This window comes from Dromaius novaehollandiae, chromosome Z (genome assembly GCF_036370855.1).
Source record: "Dromaius novaehollandiae isolate bDroNov1 chromosome Z, bDroNov1.hap1, whole genome shotgun sequence".
NCBI lineage: Eukaryota > Metazoa > Chordata > Aves > Casuariiformes > Dromaiidae > Dromaius > Dromaius novaehollandiae.
The window spans coordinates 40077458-40097949 of NC_088132.1; the positions used below are offsets into that span (position 1 = coordinate 40077458).

Below are 20492 nucleotides of genomic sequence, written 5' to 3' on the forward strand. Positions count from 1 at the left end.
ATCTCAACCCCAAAATAACTTCAGTAGTTTCAGAATTACCTAGTTCCTATGCGATAAGTATTTTCTGCTATAAAACACACTGGAAATGGTGAATTATCAACATACTACAAATGCACTCGAAAGAGATGAGTTTTTCTCAGGTTAATGTGAATTTTGGTGATCTGACTTACCCTGATGCAGGGCTAGAAGTAATTAACAAATCTATGCCTGCACTTGAATGTGGACAGTGCCTGCAAGTGGGATAATTTGGTGCATGTATTTCACTGTCCCCGGTGTTTATTTAGAAACCCTACTGCACAGTCCGAGACTGGCCTGTAAAAGAACAATACCCTTGGTGGTTGCTTGTACACTTGTAAATTGTGAGTATAGAATAACAGTGGGCATACTTGTTATGTATGTAAACAGGATCCAGCAGTCCTTTACAACAGCTTTGAAAACTCAGCATGCTTCTGGCTAGGCTTTGGAGACACAAATAAATTCTGTTATGGTTTTAGGTGAGGATGAAGCCATCAGCTAGCTGATGCTCTGCAGTCTCCATCACCACAGCTCTAGCAGTGGTACACCAGCAAACTGATCACCTTTCAGGAGAGAACAAACATACTGCCTGAGGGAGCCGGCTCTTCCAGGCTTAGTGCCCCCCTCTCTTCAAGGGGAAAGTGGGTGTGTCACTCAAGTATATGTAGTTTATATTCCTCAGGTTGTCCTAGCTCAACAAAATTGTGTTTGTAATCAGCATCTGAAACTAGTGAGGGATTTCATTTAAAAAACCTCCTCATTGAATTGAGTGCTGTAGATAAATGGGGAGCATTAAAGCTTAAATTCTAAGCTTTCTGATGTTTATGACAATAAAATTGAAAATCAGACAGGAGTTCTTATTCTTAGTGTTTTTTGGTTTTTTTGAGTTCTTGTGTTCAGGTGAAAGAATAAATATCAAGCTCAGCTTTTTAATGTTTCTTCTACCTAATTCTACTTTCTTTGCCCAGCTTTTCTTGTGGTTGATAGTTGATACACAAACTAACTGAATTTCACTTACCTTATTATTGACATATTGCAGAACAGTGAAAGAACCAACTTTTAAAGTTCTTCTAGAAGAACACTCAGCTAATGAAAGCTTTTTCAAGTTGATATCTTCAATATAATATTGAAACAGGAATGGAAAAAGATGGGGAAATGACTTGTTAACATTAACTTTTGTTCTTTCCCCAGTCTTGTCTATTCTTCCTGCAATCTGGCATTTTAATTCTCCTGAAAGCATGTAATCAAATATACTGTCATATTAGTAGTGAAGTTTGCTGACTTCACTGATCAGATGACATTACTGACCTGAAAGACCAGTTTGGTTGAGTATCTGTAGCTTATGGTTTTTGCTGTTGGGTTTTTTGAAGTACTGAAGCTTTAACTTCTGAGTTATACACTTTGGTGTATATTATATATATAATAATGTATATGTGTATTTCAGTATATAGAATGCTTACCCTGACAAAATGTGCTTTACAAGTAAATATGACTGGAAACTTTTATGCCTTAGACTTTTTTGAGCTTTCTGCGAAGGAATATGTGAACGTTACTATTGATGTATCAGATCTTTTTTTAGTATTCGCAGAATGGATTTTAATGGTTTGTAATGATTTTTAGTGTCTGCACCTTAATCTCCTTTACTGAGAATGTTAGGAAAACTTCTACTTTTTTAAATCATCTCTTACTTTGTTTTGCTTTTCCTTAGCTTAGAAACACTGCTTTCCTCTTGACTAGAAGCTGTATCATGTCTTAAGTTTTTTTTCCCTTAGTGACTTTGACACTCAAATGCCATTCATGTTGCTCTTTTTTTGCATGTTAGCATTTAGATGGCTGTTACTTATGCATAGTTTTCCTTTCCTTTTTCCCTGCCTTCCTAGGTGTGTACACATGCTACAAGTTGTATCATCTCTTTTCCCATTCTTTGAAGTCATCTAGCAGCAGAAAGCCAGAGAGCACGTCTTTTTTTTTTTTTTTTTTTTTTTTTTTTTTCCCTCCCCTACCTTCAGTGTCATTGCATCTGATTACTTCACAAATCCTCCTTACAGTTTGCCTTGGCTACCGTCTATCCAAACTCTTTTTGTTTGACTTATGGTTCTTAAGTCTTCCTTAATTCATGGTCTCAAATTCTATAGCATTAGGATAGTTTCTGGTTCACAGTTCTTAATCAAAACGTATTAAATCTGTATTTCTGGTTCAGTGCTTCTGATTATCAAGAGGATATGGAAACTTAACCTTCTCTCCATCTTTGAATACCCCTGCCTTTCTCTGAATATTGTCCAGCAACTTCCTCCTTCATGCTCCTATTCAGTCTTCAGGTGTTCATCAATGTTAGCTGCAATGATCATCAGCCCAAACTTGCTTCCTGTTCTCTGTTGGTAGGACTGATCTCTCATGCTATGATAGAGCTTTCTTTGCTCACCTCGCTCTTTCAGTTCTGCTATATTTCCAGCTAAATAATTCTAAGTTTTTGTTTAATTCAACCTAGTGTCTTTTGCTACCAACACTTCTACTGTCTTTGATTCTTTCCTTGAACCATACAGTTCTGCTGCAACTCCTTTTAGTGTCTTTCCTCAATATGGAAGATTTCTTCTAGGATAATATTGACAGAATGCAATAGTGTGTATGTTCTTTTTGTTGCCTTTCCTTCATTCTGTTCTGCACTGGCAAAAGATATTTGTCTTATCCTTCCTTTTGTCTTCTAGTTTAAGTATTTGACCTAGTGACTGGATCTTTTGATTTCTCTTGGCCTAATACCATCACTTCTTACCCTTCTTTCAAAAGTTTATTTTCATCTTGGGGGTATCTTCTAATACTTGATGTTCTTGCACCTTTTAATTTCTGTCCCTGTACTATTTTAGCTACAAAAACTGCTGTTCTTTGGCTTGCCAGCTGCTCCCTTGTTGCATCTGTATGTGGATTCTCCCTTTTGTTTTGTGCATTGGTTTGAGTTGTGTCTCTTGCCACTTTCCTGTGCATCTGATTCTGCACAGATTATCTACAAACACATGGTCACATCACCCATGTACCAAAAACTTTAAGATCTACTCTTTTGGAGTAGAATGAGCAATTTTAATTTTCTGATGAGTTCTGGTGAATATTAAGCTTGAGCTGACAATTCTTGTCCTGACTTGCACCTATTTCAAAGCCTATAGCATGCTTTTCCTTGGCCCTGACAAACAAAACAGTCTTCCTGTGAAGACTTATCCAAAAGACTATTAACAGCTGTTTTTTCAGTGTATTGAACTGCTTTGTTCTGGCTGTTTGACAAGTCAAAATTTTATCTCCTCTCGTCATACCAATAATGAACTGATTGCTTACTTTCAAAGTTGTTCATTGTACAGTGTACTGTCATTCCATTTGCTCTTCAAATATGTGCTGTCACCTCCAGTTGCTCAAAGATGTCAGGTTCTTTTTGATTATTGGTTAAATTTTCTTCCATGTCTGTTAAGATATTTTTAATAGAGATAATGCTTTAAAGAAGGGGGTGGGGGGGAAGGATGTGTCCTGATTTCTCTTGGGATCATTCATAGGACCATATCTAACAATTGCTGTAAACTCTGAGCAGTGGGTTTGCTATCAACTATGAAAATACAAAGGGAAAAACCCAACCAGATTCTCATTCATGAATGAAGTATCATTTCTGGAATTTCTGTTCATTCTTAGGCTACTAATAAACTTTTTGAAGGCAGTTTTTCTTGAATAATAATATTGTTCAGCTCAACAGGGTGTTCTGGCATATGCTGTACAGAAAAGAGCAACTGTATCTGAACTCTAACCAAGAATCTTTTTTTGTTAGTCATATGAACAGTCTTGCAACTGCTGCTTTTGAGTTTCATTTTATGCTTTGTCATCACAGTTTGAGGGGAAAAGATGATTTTGATCTTCATTCATTTTTTAAAACCAAATGGTAGTCTTGCCCTCAAACCTTTTCCTGCAGCAAATATTCGTGCTTATGTAGTTTGTTAATTCTATGCACTGTGATTAAAATCATATGCTGCAATGATTGATCTCTACTGGGAATACTGACGCAGATATCTTTGTCCATAACCCTGTTGCTTGGAACAGTGAGGAGGTAATTACAAGTTTATTTGCGTGGCTCTCCAAAATCAGGCTGCAGAAATCTCTGCAGTAAATTCTGTACAGTAAAATTGCCAGTTCTGCTACAGATCAGTAGTTTAGATCAGAAATGAGTTGGAACACCTGGTGAAACTTTTAACTTCAACCAATATTGAAGTAATAAAATGCAACTTTAATTTCATAAAGGTCTTTGTGGTACTTTTGCATGCTTTAACTATGGCACTTTTCTTTTGCTTACTTACAAATAAAAATATTTTCACTGTATCAACTATCACCTAATGAAGTTTTACCATTTACCAAATAATTTAAAACTGTTTACAATATATGGTTCATTATTTATTCAGGTAGACTTTATTTTTTCATGTTTTTCCGTGCCATTATTTGTATTAAACTAAATCTGCATCTTTCTCCTTATCTCAGTCAGCACTAAGAGCCTGAGCATAGCCAGTCAGCTTTGCTGTTGTGCTTAAAAGTAGTGAATGCTAACATAGCACATTTACCTCTAGAACTGTACTTTACCATATCGGGTTTGAGATTCCTCAGCGTAACTCTAGGTATGTTTTCTCTGGCTGTACTGGTTTTGAATATCGCACCTTTCAGCTCCAAGGTAGACTTCTGGTCATCTCTTAAAGTAACTGATGGAATAAGGGATGTTATTGTCTAAGGCTGGCTTGAAGGGAGCGACACAATATAAACTGAACTGAATTCAACCCTTTTTATAAAAGCAACATTAGGAAGCTGGTACTCTTATTTTCTTATTATTATTTTTTGCTGCTGGGAGTGGGGGTTGAGCTAGTAGTTATGACAGTATGGTCTGCCTCGAGGTAGCCGTTTAGCTAGGAATGAACACATGATATTTAAATCTAAACTGGTACCAGGACCGTATCTACTGATTGTACCAGACACTGACTTACATAGTTGTGTTGCAGGGCATACTAGAGAAGGTCCAAGAATCACATTGTCAGCATGGAATAGAGGGACATCAACTATCAGGAAAAAAGTCTCAATATGTGGCCAGGTGTTTATCACTGGTGATTAAAAGACTGGTGTTTATCACTGTAGAAGAAAATTCACTTCATTACAAATACTTCATATCATTATGAATACTTCATGTTAATGGTGAAACAAGCTGTATTAGTCCAGGTTACAGAGGAGAAACATGCATTACTGGAAGCAAAACTTGCTGCTTTTTTGGAGAAGTAATTGTGGATGTACTTTAATTAAAGGGATTTGACACTTCTACATATATTAATTACCACTGCTGTTGAAATATATGCTTTACTTCTAATACTAATTTCTTGGGCTTCAGTTGCTAATTTTCTTGGATATTTTTGCTTTAGTTTGAAGCTTTCTTCTAAATTCTGTTCTCCAGGTAGTTCTCTGATTTGCTTTCTTATTATACTTGGTACTAGAATTGCCTTGTCTTTCTCCTGGGCTTGGGGCATGTTTGGAGAATTCCTCTACTGGAAGGAGTGGAAGACTTTTGTCCCTTGTGAAGCTACTTCAAGTGTTCATTAAGTTGCCAGATTCTGTCTCAAATTTCCCTTTTCTCTCCAAAATGAGTTTGAAGAAATGCTGCTTTTCAGAGTACACGTGGTTAATATACTCATAGTGCACAAAAAAGTTAGGTAATGCAATAGAGACATTACAGAAAACAAATGTTTAATAGAACTTTTACAGGCTTAGCAGGAAAAAAGGAATCTTGTTGAAATTAAGTTTTAAGGTTTTAGAAGTATTAATGGATCGCTAGCTTGTGCTCCATAACAGGCATCTTAAGGCTCAGTAAAAGATCTATGAAAGTCTGTTAGCATTGCTAGAACTTCTGATTCTCCCTGTATAATTCCCACATGCTATTTGAGTGAGGGTTGACTTAGTCTGCATGTATGTGTTATGTAGGAGAGAGGAGTTTTAGTCTATGATTATAGCTGCTAGATATTGCTAAGTATCACTGTATGCAGTATGAGCTAGGCTTCTCCACAGTTAATTGCTTAAAGAAGCTGGATATAACTTAACCAAATGATCTTTCTTGCTGCTTTTTTTATAGAAGGAATTTTCACAAAAAACCTGTATACTGGTTTTCTTACCTTTTTCCATGGTGCTACATAAGCCATGAAGTGTTTTTGCTAAGTTTTAGATTATATAAGCAGTAGATAGGAAGTACTGAATATAATGTATGGGGGGAAAAAATAACTTTCAGTAGAATATGGAAATGTATGTTTTCATATGTGATTTCCCCTCACAATAAACTTATCTAGAAAGTCATTAAATATTCGAGGTTTTTGTTCAAAGCATGAAACTTGCAAATAAGCGTAATAGTTCACTTAAAGCAAAGCAAAACAAACTCAGCAGTGGAATGACTGGAGCTGTTCTATAGCATTTATACCTTTATGCTTTTGCACAGTGCGAGACTTACTGGCTTTAAATTGTTGCTGCTTCTTTGCCCCAGGTTGATTTACCAAAAAGTTACAGCACCTATCCAATAGTGTGCTATAAAAGCAGATGGATAAAATGGTTCCAGTTTTCAGAACAGAAAAAACTGTCAAAGGAAGGTTGTAGAAGTGAAGATACAGTCTGAAGGGAAAATGAAAATGACTATTCTTGCTCACCTACTTTAGCTTTCCAAATTGGTATTGACGGCCACTGGCAAAGCAAAAACTGCGAAGATAATGGTTCCTGTAGCTCTTTCTTGAACTGTTCCTTCAGCTGCCATTGCATTCATCTTCAAAACTAATCTGTCTATATTAACAACTATGACTGTTGGCACGAAGACGGGGTGAGATATTCTGCCCATGCAATTTAATCCATAGATGCTGATGGGTTTTGTGGGATTGAGGCTACAATATTCAGCTCTTGGATGATACTATATCTCAACCTATATTAATAATATTCTTAATACAAAGCTTCAGCCATGTTTTTAGTCCAGTGAGTTGAGAATTTAGAGGAATAAAGTGTTCTTCTGACTGCATTCCTGTTTTGTATATTGTTTTTCTTCTTTCCATAGTCTTTATGCACAACTTAAATATGTCAAGTAACTGAATAAATATAGCTTATTTATTAAAATGCTTTATCTGAATGTTTGTTTTCTGTTCTAATGTCTGTGTTCTTTGAGAATTATCATTAAATACTGTGATGCTACAGATGGTACAAATACCAAGATAAGTATGTCTTAATTAGAAATGAAAAGCAGTTCCTGATCCCATAAGTCCAAACTGTAAACGTACCCTGCTACCTTTACATATTCTTTTCAGTAGTGCTTAGTTTACATTGTGATAGGATAGGTAGATATCTATTTTGGTTATTTAAAAAACAGAAACAAAATGCACCTCAACTGGTCCTTAAGAAGAAGTATTTCTCTCTCTTGTTCCTGCAGTAATGACAAACTGAGAAGATAACTCTTTTTCTAAAACAGTTGCCTACAAGCTGCTGTACCACAGGTGTTTTTATCTAGTCTACTGCAGTCTCGTGGATTAACATCGGCTTTCAGACTTTTGTTTAGCCTGAGAATGATTCATGTCACTTATAAACAGTGACTTTGATTTTCCTTTTCATAGGTGTAGTTTCAAATTCACAGCAGCACTTTTGCAGTTCTATTTTGACCGATAGTCCCCAGCTGTGGTGGTGGATAATTCTTACTGGGGGGTGTGAGGGGGTCTGTGGAGAAAGGACATCAGAAATGACTGTGTGCACATTAGTGTGTTTTAGGTTTAGGTTAGTCAGACACATGATTCATGATTTTTGTCAGTCTTCAAAATTTTTCCATGCTGCTTTTGGATAATGGAATGAGAACTGAAAATAGTTACAGATTGAATATAATTATGAACCAAAATGATTTGTTTTTAAGGTGGCAGAGAGAAATAATATTAATTAAAATTAGTACTTGAACTAAATGCCAAGGTTGGCTGCAATCGGTTTTTCCAGAAAAATCTGCAAGTACACTAACAGTAAATGCAAGAAGCAGTTCTCATTTTATGAAAGTACTAAACTAAGTATTATAGAAGAACAACAGCTCAAAGGAGAAGTAAATGGAAATAGGAATAATATCGGAATAAAGAGAACCCATTATCCCTTCTTTTTCTAGCTTTTACACTGTGGCAGACCAGTTCCACCTCTGACAGGAAAAATGAATTTAAGATCACACTACTAGCCTAATGATAGTGATGTACTGGAGTCCTTAAACAAGCAAGCTCCTGTCCATTTTATTTATATGCTTGTGTTGTAATAGCTAATGTTGTTCAGAGACATGGGCAATGGTGGGTTTTCATTGTGGAACTTAGTAATTAGTTATAAAGTATGTGATATACAGGTTTTCCTAGATTAAAAAGAATTACTTAAGTGTTTTTTGTGGACTTCCCTCCCCCCTGCCCCCTGTAGATGGGGGAGTAGTTATAAAATTACAGGTGTCCAAGAAACCTTAATTATTAGTGACTTAGATTTATCTTTGGTCACAAAATCATGCTGTTTAAAAGTGGTGACAGGGGGGATTATAGACCCTGTTAGAGACTAGTATGGAAACAGCAGTTTTCTCTTCCTGGTTGTCTCTTATGCTACAGCACTGATCCCGAGGAACTATTTCTAAGTGTGCAGAGTAAAGGGAGTTGTTGACTTGATTCATTTAATGATCTTACAAGAACTGTGGGGATCAGTATTCCCACAGCTTCTCAGGTGCAGGAGTTTGTAAAAAGTCAAGTGACCTGCGAAGGTGAACCAGTAGCAGTAATGAGGGGAAAAAATGAGAAGTTCCTGTTAACCTACTTCTTTTTTAAAAGATGCTAAATGAGCATCTCTTCTATAATACTAATACTATTTGATGCTAACTGGCAATGTGGCTTTTTAAATTTGAACACTTGTATTTGACACTGAAGTTTAATAGTTTCCAGTTGAATTGAAAGCCCTTAAAGAGTTTGAAAGAAACTGGTTCTGGATGTGTAATAAAAATGTTTATGCTGCAAAGACTGTATTATAATAAGATAAGACAGTGTTTAACTTGCACAGTTCTAAAGCATGCATCCCAGGAACAATGAGATGCTACTTGTTTTAAGTATGGTCATGAGAACATATCAATCTTCTATGACAAAGTGGTTGGATACAGTTTAGGCAGAAATGAAAAAAATCCCAGTATTTCTGGTTAGAGCGTTGTTGTAAGACTAAACGGATTACATAGGCCCAGAGTGCCTGCTGCATACTAAAACTGAGGCTGGACAATGATTTGCATGAGATGTATTGTAAGCATTTCCCTTGGGGTTCAAGGCCATAGACATACCTTAAAACACCTTTAAAGCACATCTTTTCATGAGCTGTACATTAACTGTTGTAGAAAGGAGGGTAATAAGGAATTTTAATGTGTGTATATATAGAAAGAAGTTGATGATCTTCAGGTTGGTCAAATTTTTAATTATTGGAGGAAAATGTTAAATGGAATGAAATGGAATACTGCAACCATAAATAATAATTGTTTTTGGGGTTTTTGTTTGTGTTTTTCTGCATGGGAATGCTTGTAGTTTGAAACCTCAGAAGCTAGTAATATATGCAGAGACTGTAAGTAGAGCACCTGAAGTGAGTCTTCAGAGGAAGATTGTTATATTGAGTGCATGTGTGGGAACACTAGAAACATTGATGTCTATAGATAAGACATTCTTTCAGCATAGTGCCATTAGTGGAAGTCATATGCAAGAGTAAGAGTAAAGAAGGCCATTAGCATTTGATATTTGCTATACTATATAGTAGCACACTTACAGAAGTAGAGCTTGGAAGATCCTCAGGATGTGACTATGTTATTCTTGTACAGAAGGCAAAATCAACTGTATATATGCCTGGTGTTAATACAGTCCAGTAGTGGAGTCTCTACAGTAGTATCAGTGAATCTATTTTAATATATGGACTTAATTTTTTACCATTAAAAATCTTGGGAGGATTTTTCCTTGGTCACTATGCATCTTTGCTGCAGTTATGCTCAATATTTCTCTTCCTGTCTACTGGGGACAGGGAGAACAGGCAACTTCTTGTGTTTTTTGTACTTGGGTTTTTTTGATACTGCCTTGATTTCCCTGTGGCCTTCTCTTTTATAAAATATTCAAACCTAGTCTATTCAGTTTCTCTGTAAAGGCTTTGATTACTCTTGCTGTTCTTGTCCTTAAACTTTCTTCAGTTCATGTTTTTTTGAGGGATTTCTTCTCACAAACAGTTCCAGATTTTGCACAAATTGTTATGACTGAGGTAGAGTACTTCTTGAGGGGCCTATATTGTAACTTAAGAGCTGACTTGTTTGTTGAAGCTCTTTGCATTACTTGTATGATTCCATTGCAAAATTCAACTGTGGGATTCAACTTGAGGTTTTATGTATTGCTGTTCCCTCCCCCCCGTTGAGTTGCAGGCCAGTGTTTGTGGGTTTTTTCTTCCTGCTCTTAATGTACTTGTGGAATGGTTTTGTATTCTCATTTTGTACCTAGCTTTTCTGATGTGCACTTAGATTTATGGTATTAACCATCTGTAGTATCTGAGTGAGTTTCTATTGTCTGTATATTTATTATACTACTTTCTACTAATTTTCTGACATAATGTAATAATTATGACTTAGGTTTTGGGTTTCTCTTTAATCCCATGTATTTTATCATCTTAATTTGTGCTGCTTCTTTCTTTTGTGGAAATAGTAAGACTTGAATTTCTTTTCCAGTATCCTACCTTCCCACTTCTTGATTAACCTCTTAGTCTTGTCTTGAAATCTTTTTGTCCTTAGGCATTGGCTTAGAGACCCGCAGAGGACAGACTGGATCCTGCTCTGCCTTGTAGGTTTCAGAGAACAAAAGCAACACCTCCTTCTGTGACTGTAACCTTGAGCAACCTCCCTCTTTTTCTATTAACGTCCAGTGCATGTGAATTTAAGGCCTCTTTAGTTTCCCTCAAGTGTCACTCATACCACTCAAATCATAATTTATTATATTGCCTGCTCTTTGTTCTGCATTAACTTACAAACCTAGATCATGCCTTACAGACAATGAAGCCATGTTCATTATCAGGCTCTTTCAGGTTACACCACCTGAAATCTGTTATGTAATGGTCATGATTGTCAAATTTCCGAAAGAACTAAGCTGTCTTCTCAACTCTTTGCACAATATTAAGAATTAAGAACTTAGTCATATTGGCTGAGGTGGAAGGTTAGATCTGCATGTTTTTCTTCCTTGTTACATACGTGTGAGTGAATTGCATACATTTAACTTCATCAGTGATTCACTGTAATTTTTTTCAATTTAGGGAAAAAAGGATCTGGGTTCATGACTTTGAAGTCATAATCATAACAAACCTGCATGAAGCTTTTGATAACAGCTGTTAAAAGTGCATGAATACATGTGACAAAAATAAATGAAGGATTTGCATAATTGATTGTTACTAACATAGAACAACTCTGCATTTGAAGTACTCTAGCAGGTCTGCTTTTTAAATGAACTTATTTGAGTAATAGCATCCAAAATGACTTAACTCTGAATCCCACCAAGTTTGACAGTACACTAAAGTATGGTACCTAAAGTCAGAAATGAGTTCTCATTTCAGTTTTGAGTTTATAGCGTACTTGCAGGCTCTTCGAAAAAGCTAAAGCTCAGGAGGAGCTGGACTGTTTAAGAAAACTTTTTTTTTTTTTTTTTTTTTTTTTTGCATATGCAGGAACTTTCTCTTTTTTCCCCTGACTGACAGAGTTGTAAAATCTTTTTAAGGTCAGCTTCTGATATGTAGGAAAAAAGTACTGGTTGTTTAGGAATTCAGCTTCAGTCCTCTCTTGAGATTTGGTAGCTTCAAAGAGTCTGCCATGAGCATGCAGGCTGTACTGATTAAAATGTCAGGTAAAACTCAAGTCCCTTTTACGTATTTCAGACTAAGCAAAGCTTCTATGAAAGCATGATGGAATGTCCTAAGACAAGCTACATATGAATAACATGTAACCAAAGTCTGTCTCTAGCAATGGCCAGCAGACACAACGCTTTGCTCTCTTCTTCCTGTCCTCTTCTGACCTCCTGTGCCAACTGCTGTGCTCCTGACTGTGCCGAGCCTTGCTATCATCTTTGACATGTTTGCCAGCATTAGGCCACAATTGTGTTCAAGCATTTGCGCATGAGGCTTCAAGGAAGGACGACAGAAGATTACCATCTCCTGAACACCAGTGAGAAGGGATTTGATCACAAGAGAGTTCTTTCACTGAACTGTTCATGGATTCAAGTTATAATGAAATTAGTGGCAAGCCTGTTTGAGAGGTTTCCTGAAGAAAACTTCATCCTGAAGAAAGTTTCATTTTTGAAGCATGTGGTCCCAGTATCCTGTCTGCAGCAAATGCAGACTCCTGAACAGACAGGTCCCTGTTCTCCATCTGCACTGCCAAAACTGCATGGCTAGATGGCTGATGCTATGAAAGCTGTCAGGTGCTGTGCATCAAGGTATGGCAAGATGAGTAAGAAAATCACCTTTCTGACTGCAGGCAGCTGCTGTGTGAAACTTTACTTCATAACAATCAACTAATCCTTCTTTAGCTTAGACTAGTTTTCCTGATGTGACTGCCTGCACTTGTGCTCCTAACTTATCCTTGTGCTTACCCCAACTGAATCCTTGCATTCCTACTCTACTTCTTTCTGTTGTATTTCATTTCCCTGTGTTCACCGGTTTAGGTGGACTACAGAATTATGTCTCTGAATTTAAACAGCGGTTTGAAAAAATAAATAAATAAAACCCCAAACCCATCCCACCTCAAAAGATAAGCTCACAGTAGAGTGGTTTATAGCAGGTTAAGCCTCTAATGAGACTTTTCTGATTCCCCTCTCAGCAATTTAGCAATTTGCTGGGCTTAGATGGTGTCTTTGTAAAGTTGCATGTCTCCTTCCTAATTTACTGATCTGATGTGTGACCTGCGTTTTGTCTCTAGTCAATGGGATGCTTCTAGACAACGTAGGGGTGGGCTGGGTAGTGCATATATGTGAGTGGTCTGGTGCTGAGTTTTTCAACTCCATCTTTGTGTGGTGGAGATGAAAAGCAAAAATACATTTCAATGTATAGGCATAGCACTGAGCAAGGAGCATCTGCTGTGGCTCTGAGGAGAGTTTCAAAGCTGGCATGTTGGTTAATATTTCATGAGTTGTCATGAATACAAACATCAACCTTAATAAAAGTCTTCTTTATTTTTAATGAGCCATGCTATTTGTCTCAAATTACTTGTGTACTTAAACAATGGAGTAAATTAGTGGTATTTGGGGAAAAAATCAATATTGACATTGTTTTAATGTATTTTTATTGTAGGACTATATGCCCTTGCTTTTAGAAGTAGTTACATGGAGATGAAATCTAATTCATAATCTTTTACTTTGTGCTATAGTAAGCTTAAGCATACAAGTCAAAGCTTGTATGCCAAAAAAAATTATATTATTAGTGTGTGGATCAGGTTTTCAAAAGAGCTGAGCAGGCAACAGCTCTTTCAGCATTTCAGTGAAATGGCTAATTTTTCACAATTGTTTCTTATAATGGCTTCCTTCTAAAACATCTGGCTCGAGCAGAGAATATCCTTCCCTATAGCAGTATTTTAATAGTAGTGTGTGATTAAATATACCGTATTGGTGTTTACCCAAAGCAAGCAGATCAGAAGCATCCTCTTGCCAAGTGGCTGTGAAAAGTGGTATTGTTGATAGGTACTTGCCTTTCAAATGCTGCATCAGTTTGTTCAGTTAACCAAGGTCCACTTATATTTTTCAGTGTTGCAGACTTGGTCTCTCTGAGACTTTCTCAGTTTTTATGCAGTTATAATTAAATGCCACTAAAGGATTTGCATAAAACCTGTTTGGGGAAGGGAGGCAAATTCTTGATAGTGGTAAGTCATGAGCAGGAAAAGGGCTATTGCACTGTGTATTGGTAACAAACTAACAGGTAGCAAAGCCTTAGAAAACAAGTAAACCCAAAGCCTACAGTGCAATTAATGTGAGGTACCGTGGCCTGCAAGGGGTTGAGCAGCATGCGTTTTTAGGAACCTTTTACTATGAAAGAAAAGTATGGTAAATCTCTCTACATATGCCCAGCATCACTCAAGATGGTGGGTGGGTTTTTTGTTTGGGTTTTTTTAGCTGTCATCTAAGATCTTGATTATTTTAAAGCTCTAACATCCCAGAATTAGGATACCTAGCTCTTCTGAGGAGTTGGGCACTCAAGCATCTGAAGCTAATGACCAATTTTGTAGATTTAAACCTTGAGTGTTTTGGTAGCCTGTAGTGAAATACCTATTGTATATGATCATATATAGCATGACTTGTGGTTAAGCTGAAGTGATTACAAATTACCAATGTAAGTTAAGGTTAAAACTTGTTCAGGTAAGTTTCCATGTAGTCCTTGGTAGAAAGTTATCACAGACTTATTTTACAACTGTCTTCTGTTTACACTTCTTTGTTTATTTTGGAGGAAAAGTTTATTACTGGATTTTTTTTTTTTTTTTGGTAAATAACATTGACAGTGTTGAGCAATGGTCTGATTCAACACTGCCATCTGGATTGTTTACTTGGAGAGTGATGGTGGTCAAATATTGGAAGACTAGCTCTGGGCTAATATTGGCACACTGAATTCAATTCTGCCATTTTGGATGACTCCTATGTGGTCCTAGACAAGTCTTGAGCTCACAGTCTGTCTTAGGACTGAAATTCTGCCTAAACTTAACATTGATCAAATTGTGTTTCCACATCTGTCCAGAGTGAAGTAGCATGCAGGTTTGAGGTACACCTAATACATATCAGCTCAAGAACTGTTATTAAGCATTGCTTTCTTAGCCTTTTTTCCTCCTCTTTCTTTCTTCTAAGGAAGGAAAGAAAGGAGATGGTTGAATTTTAGAGAAATGGTACAGGTACCCAGGTCCTGGGGCCTCAAAACTGAGAGTACAATAGCATTAGGAATTTGCCTTTGTGAGCTGGTATCTTTAAATCCTGCTTCTGTTGATGTCTTGGCACTTATACTTGTCCTTTGTGGTTCTTGTTAGATAGCATGGAGAGCCCACTTGGTGCACTGACTATTGTAAATCCCATTGTACCTGATCTTCCCCATGCATTGGTCCCTTTTGTAGATCGTATGCAGTAGGTGCTTTGGTTTCCTAATTGTTTTTAAATGGATGGTGATATATCTGATGTATCTCACTTGACTGTTTTGAAGATACTCTGAAGATAGTACACCAAATGAGGGGCATTGCTACTCACTGAGCTTAATGATTGGGTATGCTTTTGGTCCTCTTAGAAATCATATCATATAGGAGGTAAGGAGGCCAGAACAGTGTTAAGCTGTACTGGCTTCCCATTCGACTTCAGAGCGTGAAAATGTCAACTGTGTATTACTCTGCTCCCTCTTCCCCAACAGTCAGTCACTCTATAACCTCTGAAGTACTATGCAGAACTGATTTCTTAGTCTGCTGCACATGCTTCAGTCAACCCTTTTGTTGTCTCCGTCCTGAACTGATGCAGTTCTGAGGACTGTGAGCCGATATTACTGGATTTGATTCATGACAAGTAATGAGCTGTGATTAGAAGGCTAGCTTTTCCTCAGTTTCTCCTTTGCTGACTAACTTGCCCAGGTGGGTTTTTGAAGCTTGTAGTATGACCTGAGTAACAGTGCCTCTCACTGATTCTTATGGTAACTTGTTCAAAATGTGAACACTTGAGAGAATAAGTAATTCATCTATTTTGTGCCAAATCTACAGACCAACAGGGAGGAAGAGAAGAATGTATGGGGTTTGGGGGTATGCCTATAGAAGTAGTAATTTAAACCAAGTTGAGATGATAAAAATTTTCAGAAATGTCCTATGGACACTGACCAGAAGGACTACTGATAGTCTTTATGTATTCAAGGTTCAAAAAGGGGAGGCTAGTATTTTTGTATTTAGCATCTGAATAAATTTTATTAGAATATTTATGTTAAACTTTTAGCAAACAATTCAAAACATCTTCACTTCAAACAGACATTAGAGGATGTTCTTAATCTGTAGTGATTCAAGCATTGGAAAATATTCCCAATTGCTTCATTAAGCTTTTCACTGATTACATCTGTGGGGGGTGTCCCCCCACTACACCCCCCGATTAGGAGGTAAGGGGCAACCAGGAACTTTACCTGAAGTTTTCAGAAGAGATTGGTGGCTGAGTGATGGACATTTATCTAGAAACTTAAGTAAAATTAAGATGAATTGAATTTAGTAGGTTAGAATACCTGGAAGTGTGTGTTTGTCATGGAAATGTTTAATTATTATTATCTTTTTGTGTGTGTGCGTTGAAGGTATCCTGAATTAGCCACAGTGTGCAGAAATCCCAATACTCTAATTTTGTATCCTGGAGCTGAAGCAACTAATTTGGAAGAAATTGCCTTGATGCCTTCCAGTCCATCTGTGATGATAATCATCGATGGAACATGGAGTCAGGCTAAAGATATATTTTACAAAAATTCTCTCTTCCGGCTTCCCAAGCAGGTAAGTCGTATGTATTGTTTTTTACATGTGTAGAACATATGTTTGGTTTCTGACAAGCCAGAAAAGGAGCCTTTTTGTTAAAGGGGGATCTCATGGAATTTCCCCCTCCTTCCCCCCTTCCCCTAATTAGAACCAACTGTTAAGGAAAACTTGCACAATAAAAAAAACCTGCGATTATGAAAAAGATGACTTAGTGGGATTTTTACTTTTATCACTTGGCATTTGTTTTGGTTTGTTGAATTAATGCATCTAAGTTCATAATCAATTCCTTTGCAGATTGAGAGCTACTCTGACTTGCATGGAAAACTTTGCCTCTCTGTTACCTGAGACATTAGAACATGTGCAACAAAATATGCGTTTTCTTTCCTGGATAAGTGTTTTGTATTGCCCTAACAGGGAGATGAAAGTAGAATAGTCCCTTATGAAAATGTCAGACTGTCTCCTATGTTTGGCCTCCACCATATGAAAACCTTTCGGTAAGCTTTGACAGTAAAGCTTAGTTACATGTGATTCTATCACTGTTTTTCAAGAAACTTTTTTCCTATTATTAGATTGAACTTGCTTTATATATATTATGTAAACACATCAGGCTGTGTTCCTTTACACTACAATGCTGTACCTGGGTTAAATGCCTGCGTTACAGATTTTCTAGGGAAGGTGCTCATTTGGCACACTGCAGTTCTGTGTCCAGATTGTCCTTTTCTTGACTAACAGTTATGTCGGCAGCTAGTGGAAGGTGTGGTAGGTTTTATGGAGTGCTTTCTAGGAACCGAGTTCATAATGGAAATCCTGTTCGTGGTCTAGGAAATACAGACAACAAACCCTTGTGATGGTGTACTTAAACTGCATTGGCACTTGTGTGTGTGTTGTCATTTTCTGTAGTGGAGGATGGTGTGCAAGTGGCTACTTCTCAAGTCCTGCAAAATCTGTTAAGGAGACTGTATGCACAGGGGATCTGCATGGTGAAGGCTGTAGTGTTTTGAGGCCTGGTTATGGCACAGATTCTCTGGTTGCTTCTTCCTTGATAAAGTTGTAAAAAATCTGAGTGCTGAAATCTCATGGCCAAACTAATTCACACTCAAGTCAGTATCTGCTGCAGAAGCATGGAAAAGGGAGCAGTTTTGCTTGGGATCAAAATAAGAGGCAGTACTTTGTCCTCATCTCTTGGCTTCTTGTAGATGGAATGACATCTAAGATATTTCTCCCCATATATTGGCATAGTGGTTGGGGCTTAGAGGGCAGTTTTTCAGCATGTATAAAAATATTGAACACTGGTATAAACAAGACTTCTGTTTTTCTTTCTGCAGTAGTTCCAAGAGATGAGGATCACTTGTCCAGGTATAATTTTTTGACAAAGCTGTCTTATTCTCTAACTTATTGTTGAAGGTATTTTGTGGAAAAAGTATCGATATTCCCATTTTTAATAATGGAACAAATTATTTGTTACTGAATTTCTCTTTAATCGGTGAAGAGCTGGCTGTATCCTTTCTGGGGATGAAAAAAAATTTGGCAATTTGCAAACTTGCAGACTTTGCAAACCATTATTGACTGTGATGTTAGAATAGTTTAAATTGAATACTGTTAGTTAACATGCTGTTAATGCCAAACTAAGCTGCTATATGTCTAAGTTGCAAACAACTTCCTTTAGAGGGCAAAATCTCCATTTTATGTCAGATCTGAGAATTGCTTTGGGGCTTTTAACTGTAGCATAATGATTAGGTTATACTGGTGCAGGTGAAATGGAAAATAAATGCTAGGTTTTAGTCCGGTTATTTTGACTTTCAAATAAAGATAGTAAAACAGATAAAACTTAAAACTTAAAACCAGTAACTTATGGAATTCATTTCACTGCATTTTAGTTTGACTGCAACTTTATGAATAGATTTTATGGAATTTATTTCACTGCAATTCATTTCAAATTCTACAGAACATTTGTCTTAAACCGATGCACCTGACTGATACATGACTGACCTTAAAGTGAGAAAGTGTTTCCATAGAGTCTGCTTAGTTGGGTCCTACCAAATTTGCCAGTAAAAGTCACATATCTCTAACTCTACACTCTGGATGGAGAATAACTAGCTTATTCCCAAATTAGAAAAAACAAGTCATTTCTCTTAATACATTCACTTAGAGGGGAGATAAAGGAGAAACTCTGTCATTTTTTAATTCTCTTTTCATAACTTTGAATTACTTCTAGTTTTATTAGCCAAGCCAGAAACTAACTATTCCTGTACTTAGACAGCTGCTTTCTCTTTTTTTAGATGAACTAAATAGATTAATCTCTTTAAAGATAAGATCCAATGCTTACAGCTAAACTCCTGCCCACTATTCTACAACACAGCTTTTGAATTTGTTCTCTGACTGGTATCCCTTATTTGAAGATTAACTTGGAGAATAGCTTAGGTGGCTTTTGTTGCCTTGCCTTTTGCTTGTGTTCTCTTATATCCTTGCTGCAGACTGAACTTTCTCCCTGTGATTACATATGAGGCAATCTCCTCAAAAACTGGAACAAGAAGAAGGGTATCGTATGCTTTCTAAAGTGTTTTTTGTTTTGTTTTGTCCAGTCATTTTAAGTGACTGATGTCCTTTACTTCTGCATCAGTCAACCTTATGTGTTTGGAGGGCTGAAGTTCATGCTGCCTTCATCTGTAAAGTTGAAACTTGATCATCCTGTGAGGTTCTTCTCTGCTGACAGTTGGATTGTCTTCTGCAATGGATTTTGGGTGTTTTTGTGTGTTTTTTGGGTTTTTTTTTTTTTTTTGAAGAGCAGTTATTCGAGCTATGTTGCAAGTGATGACAACTTTATGGCATTTGACTATTAGCTATGTCTGCCTATTGTTAATGCTTTTGACAGATCAGATCAGTAGGGGCATTATGATGAGATGACTGAGTAGATAATGCTTTTTTGTCATCTGTCTCTTCAAGATAGCATCTTCTTCCATTTCCCTTGGAAAATGTTGGTAAGAGTGAGTAGCCCCTAGGTTTTCACTTATTCAGCTTAGTTTACTCTTATTTCCTAATCTTTTTAAGCTCCTTGCTCAGAGGAGCATGACTGGAAGAGCTGGCTGACAATCTTGTTTTTCAGATCTTGTTCTAAAGTGTTTAAAGCTATACTGTTCAAGCTTATTGCTGTGGCAGAACCTATTTCTTGTTCTGTATCATAAACTATCGAATTTTGTTTTTGTCCAGTCAGTAGTTAACATGTAAGCTAAATTTAATTTCTAAATGACTCCTTGAAATAAAAATATCTGAACTGGAAGAAATGGTGTGTATTTCTTTGTTTAGGGAAAAAAGCTAATAACAGGTTATTAAGGTAAACAATTTTTTTTAAATAAAGCTCAACTCTTATTTTATTCCTTCTTTGCACTCGTTTCTGTGTAGTCCATTATCACACATTATTGTTGAGAAAAAACAATGAATGAGCTAGTAAAACAATGTTTGATCACAACAGAACTCTTCAGGATAATTAAGAGAATTAAGTAAAATGAGGTGCAGATGTGTTTTCTGATGGAAAAATATTGTAAATTAGTAATATACTTGGAAGACACCTTAACAGCTATATGCTGGGATTTTGTTACCAGTGTTATGCCTCCATGCTGCCTGTGAACATAGCATTACTGAAATGAGTGTAAAGAATAGTCATGCATAAACCAGCAGATTTCAGTGATTAGTAAAAAATTAAAAGGGACATAGCCAGCCAGTTTTGTCCAATAGTTGAAAAATTCTTTAAGCACAGAACTGAACTGTTCAAAATAGCAGAATATGAAATGTTCCTAATGTAAATGCATGGGGACAGAATATTTATTTCTTTATACATAAAGCTAAAATATTTGTTTTAACCTGCTGAACTTTAACATTGAGTCAATAAGGAACAGAAAACAAACTTCAGAACAAATTAACCTCTCACTTAACCTTCTGTAGCAGATAAATTTGATCATAC

General features: G+C 36.7%; 1 protein-coding gene across 3 annotated transcripts in view; it reads left to right on the top strand.

The window, feature by feature from the left end:
• Nucleotides 1-20492, top strand: part of LOC112992390 (tRNA-uridine aminocarboxypropyltransferase 2) — a 110122-nt gene that overhangs the window by 33493 nt on the left and 56137 nt on the right. For all 3 annotated transcript variants that reach the window (XM_064501376.1, XM_026115409.2, XM_026115410.2), the window contains one exon: nucleotides 16363-16552. In XM_064501376.1, the coding sequence (XP_064357446.1) occupies nucleotides 16363-16552 (190 nt within the window). The remainder of the gene's footprint in view (nucleotides 1-16362; nucleotides 16553-20492) is intronic.